The sequence below is a fragment of the Brassica napus genome, chromosome C3 (genome assembly GCF_020379485.1).
Source record: "Brassica napus cultivar Da-Ae chromosome C3, Da-Ae, whole genome shotgun sequence".
In the NCBI taxonomy this organism is placed as follows: domain Eukaryota; kingdom Viridiplantae; phylum Streptophyta; class Magnoliopsida; order Brassicales; family Brassicaceae; genus Brassica; species Brassica napus.
In genome coordinates this window covers 38,378,714-38,394,514 of record NC_063446.1, presented here as the reverse complement: position 1 = coordinate 38,394,514, position 15,801 = coordinate 38,378,714, and the positions used below count along the sequence as shown (strand labels likewise).

At 33.8% G+C, this 15,801-nt stretch overlaps 1 protein-coding gene and 1 non-coding gene across 3 annotated transcripts; one reads left to right on the top strand and one right to left on the bottom strand.

The window, feature by feature from the left end:
- The first annotated feature begins 460 nt into the window (after positions 1 to 460).
- On the top strand, positions 461 to 567 carry LOC125584664. The gene has a single exon (XR_007321574.1). It is a non-coding gene; the product is annotated as a small nucleolar RNA R71 (small nucleolar RNA).
- Positions 568 to 8,947: 8,380 nt separating this feature from the next.
- LOC125583550 (protein DETOXIFICATION 27-like) lies at positions 8,948 to 14,155 on the bottom strand. 2 transcript variants are annotated; one of them, XM_048750639.1, is made up of 9 exons: positions 13,670 to 14,147; positions 13,300 to 13,587; positions 12,934 to 13,187; positions 12,737 to 12,823; positions 12,351 to 12,407; positions 10,063 to 10,301; positions 9,849 to 9,967; positions 9,627 to 9,716; positions 8,948 to 9,173 (listed from the first exon to the last, which is right to left on the bottom strand). In XM_048750639.1, exons 1-9 carry the CDS (start codon positions 13,946 to 13,948, stop codon positions 9,123 to 9,125), a joined length of 1,464 nt encoding a protein of 487 aa, XP_048606596.1. In that variant the 5' UTR covers positions 13,949 to 14,147; the 3' UTR covers positions 8,948 to 9,122. The 2 variants fall into 2 exon arrangements, with proteins under 2 accessions (XP_048606596.1, XP_048606597.1); XM_048750640.1 differs by lacking the exon at positions 12,351 to 12,407 and having other exon boundaries at positions 13,670 to 14,155.
- Positions 14,156 to 15,801: the final 1,646 nt, after the last annotated feature.

Sequence of the window (15,801 nt, the reverse complement as noted above, 5' to 3'; positions counted from 1 at the left end):
TCGAGGCGGATAACCACTCTGTTGGTTGTTGGGATAGGATTTCTGTTGGTAGTTGTTGTACTGAAAGTTGGGCTCTTTTTTGTACCAGCTACCATTGTTGTTGATGAAACACAGCTCTTCCTGACCTTCCAAACCCTCAACCTCATGGACAACAGGTGGTGTATCTTGGCTTGGGTTACCAACAAAGTGCAGCTGCTCTTGTGTGGCTTTATCAGCAAGGAGGATGTCTATCTTATCCTGTAGAGCTTTCAACTCCTTCCTCGTCTGCTTATCATCTGTTCGACTGCTTCTGTCGTGGTCTCCACTGTAGACTGCATCACTCTTTACCATGTTGTCAACCAGCTCCTCTGCATCTTCCTCAGTTCTCCCCAAGAAGAACCCATTGCTAGCTGTATCCAGTCTGGCCCTGTACTTAGGAAGAGCACCACGGTAGAATGTGCTCAGCAAGCTCTCCTTAGAGAAACCATGGTGTGGGCATTGAGCTTGGTAGCCCTTGAATCTCTCCCAGGCTTCACTGAATCCTTCCAAGTTCTTCTGTTGGAAACTGGAGATCTCATTTCTCAGCTTAGCAGTTCTTGAGGATGAGAAGAATTTCTCCAAGAATGCTCTCTTGCACTCATCCCAAGTGGTGATAGAGTCGCTGGGTAGAGACTTCTCCCACTGACGTGCCTTATCCCCCAAAGAGAAAGGGAATAGCTTGAGCTTTAAGGCATCTTCGGACACACCATTGGTTTTTGACAACCCACAGTAGCTGTCGAACCTATCCAAGTGATCAAATGGGTCCTCCAGAGCCAAGCCATGATACTTGTTGTTCTCGATCACGTTGAGGAGTCCTGACTTGACCTCAAAGTTGTTGGCTGCCACAGCTGGTGCTCGGATTCCGAATCTGTGACCATGTATGTTGGGGCGGTCGTAAGTGCCAATGGGTCGAGCTGCCCGCGGTTGGTGTTCTGCCCCTTGCGGTGGATCTGCCATATCAATATCCAAGTGGGCCTGGTGTTCTTCTTCTCTTCTAGCTCTAGCACACTCCCTCTCAAAAGCTCTGATGTCTGCTACTATTGGAACTAGGTTTGATGGACCCCTGCTCCTCAAGTTCATACACCTGAAAGTGAAAGGTAGGTGAAGAAGAAGAATCAGTAACAAAACAAAATTAAAATGACTTAGTCTCAAGCAAGTGACTAAATCTCAATGTTTAAATCTACTCAGAATTTGGCAACGGCGCCAATTTGATGTTAGGAGTTTTCAAGGCTCCTAAGACAAATGTTGTAGTATAGTGATTGTCGAACCAGTTCTGAGGGATATCAAAGCACTGAGAATGCAAGTACTCACTTAATCTAAGTGCAACCAATGATTTAGATGGGTTTTAAGCTATGACTAAAACTAGAAAGCAATAACAGAATGATACTTTCTTGACTAAGGGAAAAGAGAACTCATGGGCATAGGGATTAGACCTTGGGTGATCAAGTATCGAACTAAGGATGGCAAATGATCAATCAAACTATCAACCTTAAGCCTAGACACAATTCTAAGCAAGCTCTATGTCTAGATGAATGCTCATTTGCTAACATATCTCAAACATCAAATGTCTTTGGTTGAATAATATGAAAGCAATCATTACTAACAAGTCTATTAGCTATCTTAGTATCTTTAACAACAAATGTCTTTGGCAAAGTATACTAAAAGCCTTGGAGAGTTGTCTCAGGCATTTCATCAAACATCTTTCGGGTGGGAAATGCCTATTGATCAACTTTTGAGTGGCCAACTCAGAAGATGCATTAGGAATACTCTACTAGCAAGGAACAAGAATGATCTACACTAAAACATCCTAGAACTAACTAATCACCCTTAATCTCCCTAACTCATGAATTCAAAAGGTGATTACTCACTAATCTCCATGATTCCTCTTAAACCCATATTGGATTTCAGATTAATCATGTAGAGAAATAGATAAGAAATCAACAATAACACAAGAACATAACAATCAAAATCCAAGAGATAAACTTCTCAAGAGAGTTTTTGTGTATTTCTCAATAGATCCAAAGATAATCTGCCTCCTGGCTACAAAAGATGTTAAAACATAGGTTTTAGAAATGTAAAACGTCCAAAATAAATTGCAAAAAGGTCCTTGAGAAGTCATGATTTTCGGCAGCAAAATAACGCGGAGCGACTTGCAGGTGTCGCTCCGGAAGGTCGCTCCAGGGCCGATTTTTGGTGTCTCCTGGCGAGAGGTCCCGAGCGACTTTGGTGTGTCGCTCCAACGGGTCGCTCTGGATCGGGAGCGACCTTGATAGGTCGCTCTGAGAGGTCGCTCCAGGGTCATCTAAGACTGTTCGGAGTGACGAGAACGCGAGCGACTTCATGGCGTCGCTTTAGGAGGTCGCTTCGAGAGGGGTGTGAGATGCGAGCGACCTCGGCGCGTCGCTCTGGGCAAGTCGCTTCACGGGGTGAGTATGGCGAGCGACTTCACGGGGTCGCTCCAGCTAGGTCGCTCTGAGAGGTGCTTTGGAGCGACCTCATGACGTCGCTGCGGAACCTCGCTCCCATGCTCTGCTCGTCCAATGATCACATATTTCACCTCCTTTGAGCTCCAAATGCATCCAAATAGCCCCAAGAACTCCATGTGGCACTCCAACACCTGATAGAGACTCATGTATGCAAAATGTAACCTAAACATGACTAAATCCTAGTCTATATGATCAAAATGCACATGGATGAATGGATAAGATAATGGAAATATGCAAGATATCAATACCTCAGAAGATTTTGCAGGTGGAAGAGCATGTAGACAGTTACGTGCTACATGACCAAGTTCTTTATATAAGGAGCAAGTAGGCGGAACCCAAGGATATGACTCCTGAACCTCAACTACCTCACCACTTTGGCGCACAAACTCTACCACATCCGATAAAGGCTTGGTAAGATCAACAACTACCTTGACGTGCGAGAGAGTTAGACTCACTAAGTTTTTGGTAAAATCACCAGTCTCCTTCGGTTCACATACAAGGCTAGCAACCAAACTCAGACCTTGTTGGTGGCGAAGATCCAGTGGAACACCCGTCAAGTGCGCCCAAATTTGGATGGATTCAAGAGATGGCGGTGAGGCCGACGCTGAAGAAGACCATTGAACCGCATTGAACATGGACTAACCAACGTACTAGACTGTTTTTTGAGTATCTTCTGCCTCAAGTAGTCGAAAGGAATCCTCACCAGCATGGATCGAGACAACGGGTTAGTGTGAATTTCAACTCGTTTTTCTTTGCCCCACATGTGATTTAGTATGCTTTAAATTTGATTAAATGGAGGGAGCCTTCCATTGAAATAACATATTATGAAATCTTTGTGTATTTCTGCTCCTTTCTGAATCAAACTGTCGGAGATAAGAACACGAGGGACTTGTTTGTCGGAAAGAGTAACAGGAGCCAGACACTTGAGAGACTTATCTTCTAACTTCCTGATTTTTATTGAACCAGAGGAGTAGTAGGGGGCGGAGCAGAGGGGTTTTTATTCTGTTCAGCAGTAGGATTCGGGTTTGTCTTGAGGGGTGGTTCAGAATTTGTGGTCGAATCAGAAGGTTTAGGCGGAGCGTGGTTAGGGTTTGTCGAGGACGGTGGAACAGGGGGAAGGTGAGATGATGGTGGAACATGGATAGTGGAGGAGGCACTAGAGGCTTTATTAGTTTGGATGGGGGAGGAATACTTAGGGTGAAGAATTTTGAAGTTCGCGGAAATAGTATTTCTAGATCCGGGAGAAGTAGATTTTGGAGAACCAGTTGAAACAGAAGTTGGACCAGAAGGACAAGCACCAACAACAGTTTTAGAAGCTCACCGTAGGCCATGTAGATCTGGAAGTTTGCGATGAAGCTCGGGTGGGTTTAGAAGAGGATGAGCCGAGGGGAGGGGGGAACGGGCAAGGGAGAGGGGGTTGTCAGGATCAGGAGGGTCGGGGGGATGGGGTTTGAGCTGTCACCAGTGGTGAAACGCGGCAGAGACAGGGCGGAGCCACCGTTAGGTGGGAACCAGGGGTTCGCCATTATTGTTACAGAGAGACTTTTCTTTTTTTAATATGTCAGGGTTTTTTTCTTTTGCATCAATCTGTTAACACTATCTTTATGTTGCCATTAAACATTTTTACTACTTAAAACCAATTCCTGCTAGGAAGCATGCATAAATTTAAGAAGTAATGTTATCATCAACATGCACGTTAAAGATCTAATTAATGTGCCAGTGGTTTAAAACTTCGCTTTACTTTCATTAACGCTGTTAATGCGTGTGTATATTGATTTACTTTCATTAACGATGTTAATTCGTGTGTATATGTATCTTCTTTGCTTTTATATCGCAGTACATGATATCATATCAAAAGACGAGAGATGAGTCGTTTTGTTGATTTGATCACTGTAACAGATAATGCCTACTTAAGACATTTCCAACTTCATTCTATATTCCACTCTAATATAGAGTTTAGAGTTAAAATGCTCCAATGGTACTCTATTTTTTACTCTATAATAGAATAAAAAATGGGTTTACTCTATTTATAGAAATAAATTGTTTTCTGTTCATCATTCTATTTTTCACTCTAAAATAGAGTATTATTGGAGTATATTACAACTCTATTATAGAGTTATTCTATTTTAGAGTGAAAATATGGTGAACCATTGGAGACGGTCTTACAGCCAGAAATCTTAAATATTGTGTTATTCAATAGTGAATTTAAAGTTAATTTAATAGGTTTTATAATCTAATGTTATTCAATGATTGATTGTAAATTCTATAATAAAATTTAGTGTTATTGGTTATTACATTTAAAATATCTCAACTAAAATGTTATTGGTTCTTAGATTTACAATTTACTCATTAGAAGAATTTACAATCCATTGTTATTTAGTTAAGAATTTGAATGCAACAATTAAAATCTAGTGTTATTCATGTTTAATAGATTCTTACAATCATTTGATTTGAAAACAATTTGATGGATTTGAATGTAGCTTCATGTGTAAATTACACTCATAAAAAATCTAACATTTTACCATGAAATTTTAAAATCATTTCTTTTCCAATTAAAAACAATATTATTAGTCACCATCAATTTTCCCTCGAAAAAAACAAATCATCACCACAAAACCCAAAACATTTTGTAACCAAACAATTTTTCAGGTTTTGTGTTGAAAAGAAATTTCCAGTTTTTCCCTCGAAAAGAATTATAGCATGCATGTATGCAACGCATTGACCACAATTTCCATTATGATATCGTTTTTAATTCATTCAAATGATTATTTCCATTTTAACCAATAACACCCCCAAAATGTTTAATTATAATATTTTTGACAAATATTTATGTATAATATATCAAAAAGAATTGGTGAGAAACTGAGGAAACGTCATTGTATCATTTAATTTTTATTGAGAATAAATTGAGAGATAATTAATCTACAAGGCAACATTTTTTATCTATATAAATATATATAAATGCCTATCTAGATTTGAATATTTCATGGAAATATATTATGTTCAAATTAGGTAAATCAAATTTTCAGCATTTATTTATGTTTTAATATTATTTGCTTTTTTTGCCACATGATTTTTATTTATTATTATAAAGATTTTTCTGTGCTTTGCATGGAAATTTGTTTTTCATTTTTTTCATTTTGACAATTGTTTAAATTTTATTTTTTCACATTGTTTCAATTTAGTTATTATTATGCATTAGTATTGTCTTTATTTTATTAACGAAAGCACAGCCCCATCGTCTTGCTTGGTTTTGTTAACCATTTTCTCCTAATGGAAACTGAAATGAGAACAATGTATATTAATTTAAATAATTTTATTGAATTTATATCCCTCATTCTTTCTACTTCGTATGTTTTAATTTTTGACATCATTTTTTATTTATTACACATAGAAAATGAGTGGATTTTAGACACTTGATTGGATTTAATAACCTTATATTTATGTTTTATATCATTCATTTCATTGTGGCTTTCTATATTTTCCGTGATTCGAAAAAATTTATATATTTTCTATAATTTTTTTCACTACTATTTTCAAATTTTTAATTTTAATTATTTATTAATTATTGGTTAAGATTTTCATGAATTTCTTTTTAGTTTTTTTTCTAGCTTAAGTTTTGTGACCACAAAAGAGAGAAAATTCCATGAGATACACTACCTTTTGAGTTATGAATCCATTTAATTTAGCTTAATGAAACGTGAAAATACTATTTAAAATTGATTTTTTTTTTGTATAATTTTATATCTGTTCTTTTATTCTATGTATTTTTAATTATATTATATATTTTCACTAATTTTTGATAGTTTTATTTTATATTTTGTAATTTAGTTGAGATATGTCAGAAGACTTTTTCGGAAGTTTTATGTGAGTCTTCCAAACCCTATAATCAAATAATTAAGCAAAAAAACACTTCTTTAAATTCAAAAGATACATAAAAATGTTTAAATCAAGTTTTAGATAGACACTAAACATATATATGTCATTTTTTTTTAAAGATAAGATTTCAAAATCTAACCCTAAAAATACCAACAATATTATAGCATATGTTACCAAACCCTAAACCAAAAACTATCATGACTCAATCTACATTCACTCATCTATGTTAAAAATAATTCAATTTTAGTAACTCTAAATTTCCATCATTTATAAATGTTTACTAATACATGATTTCATTTTTTTTTCCATTTGACAATATTTTTTTATAAAAAAAATTATTACTTTTAAGATCTAATACATGAGAAGACTTCCCATGAAGACTTTTGGAAGAAGTCGATTTAGGCGGAAAACCTGATACGTCAGAAGACTTTTTGGGAAGTCTTCTGTGAATCTTCCAGACCCTATAATCAAATAATTATGCAAAAAATACTTCTTTAAACTTACAAGATACTAAGAAAGTGTTTAAATCAAGTTATTAGATAGTCACTAAACACATATATTTCAAATTAAAATAAAAACAAAGATAAAATTTCAAAATCTAACCCTAAAATACCAACAATACTATAACATATGTTACCAAACCCTAAATTATGACTATCATGACTCAATCTACATTCACTCATCTATGTTGAAAATAATTTAATTTTAGTAAAATTAAATTTACATCATTTAGAAATGTTTATTATTACATGATTTCAATTTTTTTCCAACATAATATTTTTTATAAAAAAAATTAAATTATTTTAGAGATCTACGGAACGAGAAAACTTACAAAGAAGTCTTTTATGAAAAGACTTCTTTGTAAATATGCTCATACGAAAGGTTATAATGATAAAATTCAATAGAAGTTTTTTTTTTGGTCATAAGGAAGTTGTTGTAATTTCACTAGCATTTTGAGTTATTTTTAAATTTAATTAAATTTGGGGTACACTTTTGTATTCAAAATCAAGTTTTGAGTCATTTTTGGCAATTTCTCATTTACTAAATTATCAATTTTTGAAAAATTTGATGATAAATTTTTGGTTGGATTAAAAATGAAATATTGATTATAAAAGATGGCTTGCTAAAGAATTTTCTTTGATTTATAGAACATTATAATAAGAATTATGCTTTTTATTATCAAATCAATAATTATTATGAAAGCATTTAGAAGATGCAAATGCTTTCAAATATTCTTTATCTAATAGAAAAATTATGCTCTTCATTATCAAATCAATAATTATTATGAAAGCATTTAAAAGCATTAGAATAAGAATTATGCTCTTTATGAACATCACCAGCTCCGACCTCAGACTTGCGAAAGAGCTATGTAGCATACCTCACATCAGTTTCGGCCAGACCTCTCCCGAGTAACTACACTCAAAGAAAAGATGGTCTCTTGATTCCATCACATTCTGACAGAGAACACATGATGGATTAGCGCCTACATTCCAGGCCAGCATGCGATCTCCAGTTGCCAATCTATTTTGAGTTGCTAACCAAGGAAGGAAAGCATATTTCGTAATGTGGTGCCTAAACCAGATGCTCTTCCACCTTGAACCGGGAATTTTCTTTTCGAATGAGTTCCCATGTCTGTTTCGTCTTGCCAATCTCTCAACTCTCTTTCTAATCTACTTTACATGTGTTTGTTACCGAATTTTCGAACAAGAAAATTATCATGCAACTAATGAAACAGTTGAGATTGCCAACAAAGAGTTGGCCTTTTCCCTATGAGAGGCCAACAAGAGCCGCGGTGCCATTACCGATAGTCTTTTTTGTAATGGGCACAATTTCAAGCTTGAGACCCATCATTTTCGTATAAGCAATCGCAGAAGATGGTAAGAAAAATTCACTTGGTTAAAGATATATTTTCCAACTAGACAGAGACTTGTGCCTTGCACTTGGAAGAAATATTTATAAAAGACAAATGTTACATAATTGTTAAACAAAACAAAAATTTATTTTTACAATACAAAATTAAACCGTCAGTTTAAATACATAATAATTTAGGCACTTATGATATGCATTACATTAAGGGATCAGAATATGTAAAATGTTAAACATTCCTACTCATATGATATATTTTATGATCATTTGTATCTTGTTATAAAAAAATTTAAATCATTCGATCAAAAAAATTTAATGTGAAATTTTTAACAATATTAGTAATTGATGGTTATTTTTAAGAATCTAAAATATTACATATACGAAAAAACTAAATTTTTATTATATAGTTAATGCGATTATTTAATTTATTTTAATAATATAAAATTAAACAAAAATGATGAAGAATATATATATTTTTATTCAATATCATTAATTGTCATATATATAATTTGATTATATTAGGTAACCATGTAACTTTTATTTAAGGAAAGAAGAAGAATATATATGTGTCCATTAATAACTAATTTATGGTTAGTTTAATAAAAAGTACGGTATATGTTATTATGTTTAAATGAACCAATTTAATTTTCTAAAAACTTTAATAATCACTCTAGCAATGATTCTGGCATATCTTAAAATTTTTAAAGCTTATCAAATAATTATATAGAACATTTCAATACCAACGTACACCGTTTTGACTGGTTTATTTAAACATACACACAATATTTCAATACAAGTTTACCAAAAGAAAAATACCAACAGCGACAATTAGTATACAAAAGAAAGCTTATGATAAGTTGTTTCGATAAATCTTCATTTTAATGTCTTGGACCATTTGTTAACACGTACATTTGCTATCTGCGCCTGCAGATTTTATCAACAAAAGAAAAACATCATCAGTAAATGGGTTTCGCAATGAGAGGAAGCACAGTACCAGCCATAAGACAGTCGACCGGTTTGCAAAGTTGATTGATAAGACAGTTAGAAATCGCATTTCTTCTACAAAGTACACTCTCAACCCGAGACTGCAAGGTCTAATGATCAGGTGGTTTGCAGCTCATGACGCTTCAAATTAGAGCTCTAGAATTCTTTTTTCAAAGTTAGTTGCATAAACTATTCATAGTTGTACATATATTCTTTTAGTCTTTTAGTGATGATCAATAAATTTAAAATTTCGTCAAAAAAAAACTGGGTTTCTGTAGACAAAGAAAAACATCATCAGTAACTGGGTTTCTGTAAACAAATCACACACAGAGAACACATGTTTTGACCCAAAAAAAAAAAAGAAAACACATGCAACAACAAAAAAAAGTTTACCTCTTTTTCCCAATCACACCTCATTGTGATGAAACATAAAATCATTGTCTGAATTAAGGTTCCTCCGAACATCATACCAGCCCAAATACCCTACAAATAAATAAAATCACAAACCATTATCCTTCTCAATTTACTTAGCAAAAAAAAAAAATTATCCTTCTCAATAATCTCATATATATAAATGATTTAAATAAACTAATAAAGAGAATATTGTAAATCTACCATGACGCCGAATTTAAAGATCCAGCCCATTAAAAACCCAAGTGGAACCCCAATGCAGTAATAACATCCCAAGTTAATATATGCCACGTAGGATTGCCAACCTGATCCAACAGCAACACCTACTCAAGAATCAAAAGTAACACACAAACTTTGACTCAATAATTAAAAGAGAAATTGAAAAGTGATAGCTATAAACAAAGGGTTTGTGACGTACCGGAAAGAACCGGTTGAACGCTGTTAAGAAGAACGGTGAGAGCTAACAAAATGGTGAGTTTATTAACAGCCGTTAAAACGGCTTCGCTTGATGAAAAGACGTGAACGATTTGGTTATGGAAAAGCATTATGTTCACCCAGAAAAATAATCCGATTATTAAGGATTGTGTCACTGAGACAATCGTAGCAAACTTTGCTCCTTTTCCATTACCCGCTCCTAGTTCGTTTGCTACACGTACACTGCAAATAGTTATTAAACACTCACTATCTTACTATATACACATGCTACACAAAAAGAAAAGACGAGAATAAACTACAAATCAACAGTATAAACTATAAAGTACATACCTAGTTAATCCTCTGTTACATTTTCTTTGATGTTTAAGATTTTTGAATATTGATTAAAAAACGAAGAATTTTATTCAATTTACCTCTTTTATACTAAAATATTGTTAACTAAAACAATTCCACTAATGCATGAAAAAATCACTAAGCAGAATATAAATAGTCACAGAAAGCAAATAATTTTAAAATTTTGCATAGAAATTATGAAAAAAAAACTAAAATAATTCATAAAACACCATTTATATTAGACGGAGGAATTAGTATTTTATAGTCCCACGTCTTTCTGTCAACGTACGTGAACCGTCACTGAAAGCCACAGCCATGCACGCATTTACAACATAACTAATACGATTCGATATACAATAAAGACTTTTTCTTGGGTTCACCCCCTAGGGTGAACCTTTAGGTTCACTAACCAATAGAAAGTTGTCATTTTAGATCTAGTATCTTTTAATTAAGGAAACAAAATAACTTACCAAATTATATTATGCTTTTAAAATAAAAAATTAAAAATTAAATAAAGAGAAATAACAATAGTTCTAAAAAAAGATTATTTAAAAAAAATATTTATTTTTAAGATTTAGAGTTTAGTGTTTAAGATTTAGAATTTAGAATTTATCCAAATGTTTAGTGTTTTTCCAAGGGTTTAGGGTTTACCTAAGGGTTTAGGGTTTACCCAAGAGTTTAGGGTTTACCCAAGGGTTTAAGGTTTTTCCAAGGGTTTAGGGTTTAGGATTAGAGTTTAGGGTTTAGTGTTTTGTTGACAACATGTTTAGTGTTTTTCCAAGGATTTAGGGGTTTACCCAAAGATTTAGGGTTTACCCAAGGATTTAGGGTTTAGGATTAGAGTTTAGGGTTTAGTATTAGGGTTTAGTGTTTTGTTGACAACATTTTTTTTTAATTCGTTTTTTATATATTATTTTTATTTATTTTTAAATTTTATTTTGAAAAAATAATATAATTTGCCAAGTTATTTGGTTTCCTTAATTAAAAGATACTAGATTTAAAATGACAATTTTCTATTGGTTGGTGAACCTAAAGGTTCACCGTAGGGGGTGAACCCAAGAATAACTCTACAATAAATACGGAGTACTAGTTACACGCACATAAATATAGAATTAAATACTTGGAAAGCAAAACAAAAATCAAACCCGACATGACCTTCCACAATCATTTATTTATAATTTTAAATTCACGGCCCGCCTGTTAACGACCAAATATTTAATACTTTTTTTTGGTCTAAAATATTTAATACTTTACTAGTATGATTGTATTAGAGCACATTTATCCCACCTCTCCCCGTATTCTTCCTAAAACTCAACTCTTCCTCTTCTTCTGCAAGACGCGAGTTTTATAGAGTTTTTTACTGTTCGCGAGCTCCACTGACACGTGGCGGTCCGCGATTGGTTAGTTTTGAATTTTTTTTTTAAAAATCGGACAAAAAAAAACCTAAGAACCCATGCTCCCCCTAGCGTTAATCATGCTCTTAAGAACTTGGTTGTACTATATAAACCGAACCAGATCCAGTTCAAAAATAATTAACTGGTTTACGGCATGATTAACCTCGGTCTCTTAGCCAGGGTTCTTAACTCATGATTTGACATTTTTTGTTTTTTTTTATTAAACTTTTCAGCTAAAAAACAACTCTTAGAACATGTTTAATGGTAAAACACTTAAATGTTTCTTAAGTGAGGTCATAGAGAGAGACAAACAAAAGATGAAGAAGTAATCGAAGCAACGTCCCTTCATTTGCTTAAATAAGGTACGTCCCACCTATTTTCTTCCTTTTTTCCTTTATTTTAATTGCAAGTATGCTTAACAACCCTTCTGACATCAATAAACATGCCCTTATTTAAGAGACAGTTCTTAGTTTTTCTTAGCCAAAGCTAAGAACCCAATTAATCATGGTCTTAGAAACTAGTTATAGAGGAGGATGACGTTTACCCGGTTCCGGCAAAGAAAGAAAGAGGAATCATCATCTCCCATCCATTTATCGTCATGCTGCCAAAGTTTTGTTTCATACGTCAATCATATCTAAGAATAAGGGATTACAACGAATAGTTATTCCAAATTACAGAAGATAAATGCTTTTATTGGTATAGACAGTGTGGTACAACTAATGATCATCTCTTATGACCATTTTCGTAATGTTTCAACTTTACTGGCACCTCTTATTATTGTCGGATACTCTCAAAAAAAATATACTGCTGTTTTGTGTCACCCGTCGTATAAAAAGTGATTATAACCCTTTTTGCAACAACCAAACAAACAAACTTACAAAACAATGCGGTACCCATAAACACACACAAAAAAGGTTGAAACTAGCTTACCATATGGACAAAGAGTCGACGGCTATCCGAGGATTCTGAAGAGTTCCAGTCATTATAACCAAGATCTGATAATACCAGTTCTCCAAACTGTCCAGAAGAGACAAATCACCTACTGCCTTAAAAAAAATTGTGTGGTACTGGTACACACAGACAATAATATCAGAAATGGGTACTTTATAAAAGTAAAAAGTTCGTACCAAAGCATAACGCCAGAAGAAGCAGAGAGTTTGAGAAACTCCCAAAGTCCGGTGAAGGCTTCGAAGGATAAGCCGGTCCAAGTGAGTGGACAGCCACCGCAAACCGAATAAGCTAATAGAATAAAAACACTGATCCACCAAGATATACCAACTGTAGCCATTGTCCCCGCGACTCCAAGTTGAAGCCCGTACACGAACAACCAACACATTAAAACGTGAGCCACCAATGCAACCGCAGCCGAATAAGCAGTCACCTTATAACTCAAGAGAAAAAAAATGATTAGCTATTTAGCTTAATATAAAAAAATGTTTTTATAAATAAACTGATTTTTTCATTGTGTTTGCATTTAGCGTTGTTCTGCGTACTTTGTTTCTGAGCTGGCACTGGAGGAAACGTTGAAGCGGTAAAGCTAAACAAAAGGAGAAATGGAGAGGGATGGCCCAAAGGGCGACAACACCGCAAAGCTCAGCAATATCGTCCGGTTGACCGAGAAATTTCAAAACCGGAGTTGTGAAAAGATAAATCGGTAATAAAAAGACAGAACAAACGAACAGAACAATCCAAGAACGCTGCATATAAACTCCTAACATGAAATACTTCTTCGCTCCAAACGCTTGTCCACACAACGTCTCTAACGCGCTCGCCATTCCAAGCTGCACCATTTTATATACATATATTTTTTCATATTACTGGGAAAAAATCAACACACATCAAATAATTAAACCTCTAAAGTACCAAGAGGCCGAAGTTGAAGCCGAGGATGACGTTAATGACAATGGATATTGCGGCGAGTTCAACATCTCCAAGATGCCCAGCGAAAGCTTGAGTTATTACAAGTATCGAATTAGTCGTTAGCCTACTGAATATCGCAGGACCAACGACTGTCCATAGCTTCTTTGTCTCAACCCAAACTCTCTTCTTCAGTTCTCCACCGTCTTCCTCTGCCGTGTTAGGACTTTTCAACAGTGGAAGAATCCTCGACTCTGGTTCTTCTTCTCCTCCTCTTCCTCTCATCGCTAGTCTTCTTTTTTTCTCAGGAGATGAAATATGAGGGAAAAAATCAAATGAGAGGGGAGATTACTTCTTCCAGGTATTTTAATTGAGTTTTGGAATCAAATCATTTTCCGCATGTGATGTAATATGCTTTGGGCATCAAATATTTTCTATGAAATTTTATACTTTTCTCAATATGATAAACTACAACTTCTGTAAAAATGAAAAATAAATAAATCTTGCCTCGTCATAAATGTTTTTTTTTTTTGCAAGGAACAACTATTCTATTACTCAGCTCGAGGGGTCTAGATAACCAGACCGAAATAAGTGTTAATACGACACTTACGTGACATTAAATATATGCATTTTTGAGACAAATATATATTAGTACTAGGGGGTTGTCCGCGCTACGCGCGGAAAAGTTGTAATTATTTTTCTATTGATTTGGTTTTCATGTGTTTTTTTAATGTTAATTTGCTATGATGATTTAGTATATTTTATTTTATAGTATAATCCTACTGTGTTTGTTTGATTTTTATGTGTGTAACAATTTTTTTCTCTGATTGTAGATGATCAGTTTTAGTTTTGTATAGTGGTGGTAAAGTGTTTAATATTTTGCATTAGATTTGCATGTTGACCATAATGTTGCCAGCATTGATCATCCTTAGCTTCATATTGTCGGCATTGTAATTTATTTAAAATACCTTTTTCCGATATTCATTTATCCTCTGCATAACATTAGTATGACATATACGTAGAAGATATTTATATACGACTCTTTAGTAGTCGAGTGAAAATAATGAAGCCCTATATCAGTGTTTTTTGATGAAAATATTATTGTACGCCTTTGACATAGTGAGATTGTGGGTTACCGGCATCAAGACATCTACTCATTAGATTCTCATATATGGTAAGTGCGGCGAGAGGTTAGTCGGTCAAGATTGAGAGTTCCGTACACCTTGTTGTCTTTAGTGGTGTGAGTTAATGTTGTAGACGATCGCTTGATATCACTGAAAATTGACCTAGAAATTTTAACAGCAAGTGAGCTTATTTCAATTTGAATATCTTGTGGGAACTTTTCTATTCTTGATATGGTATAATTTCGCCTAATATTTTTGAAATTTTTCAAGTAGTGTGATAGTTATTTTGGATGTATGGGTTTATTCTAATTGCAGTGCTTTGAAATCGGACCAGTCGGTCGGACGGGTTGGAATATGACTTGCTCCTCTAGCCGGTTCCGGGTTGTGTTAAAATTGTATTTAAATTAAACTGATTTTTACCGGTCAAATACCAGTCAAACCCATTAAAATATGTAATCCGATTCAATATTAAAACCCGTTTTTTAATTCAAGTTAAAAAAACTAAAAAGTTACAGATTTTAAAAAGATTTCAAAAAAATATCATCTTGTTTTTACTTTTTAGTATCTATCTAACTAAATTAGTTTTAATTATAGTTTAATTTTTATTTTTTGAAGTTATCAATTTATTTTCATATGATTTTAGATTTTAATAATGGAATAAAGTTTTTGAGAAAAATAATTTTGTTGTTTAACATATATATAATTACTTTATTTATAATTAAATTTAAATTTAATACTCGGTTGAACCTGTCCGACTATTGACTCAACTACAATTTTGAATCAATGTCTGGTCCGATTTTCAAAACATTGGTTAATTGTTTAATTTATATCCATTTGTAGTGCATATTATTATTTTATTGTTATTGTGAGATTTTTTTTATTTAATGTATTTGTTATTGCCATTCATATTAAGGGTTTGCAACGTTTATAAAATATTAAGTTTGTGTTTTATTGTTTTTGATCGAGTGATTAATGTTGTGCATAAATTTCTCCCAGGTCTTTTGTGATTTTATA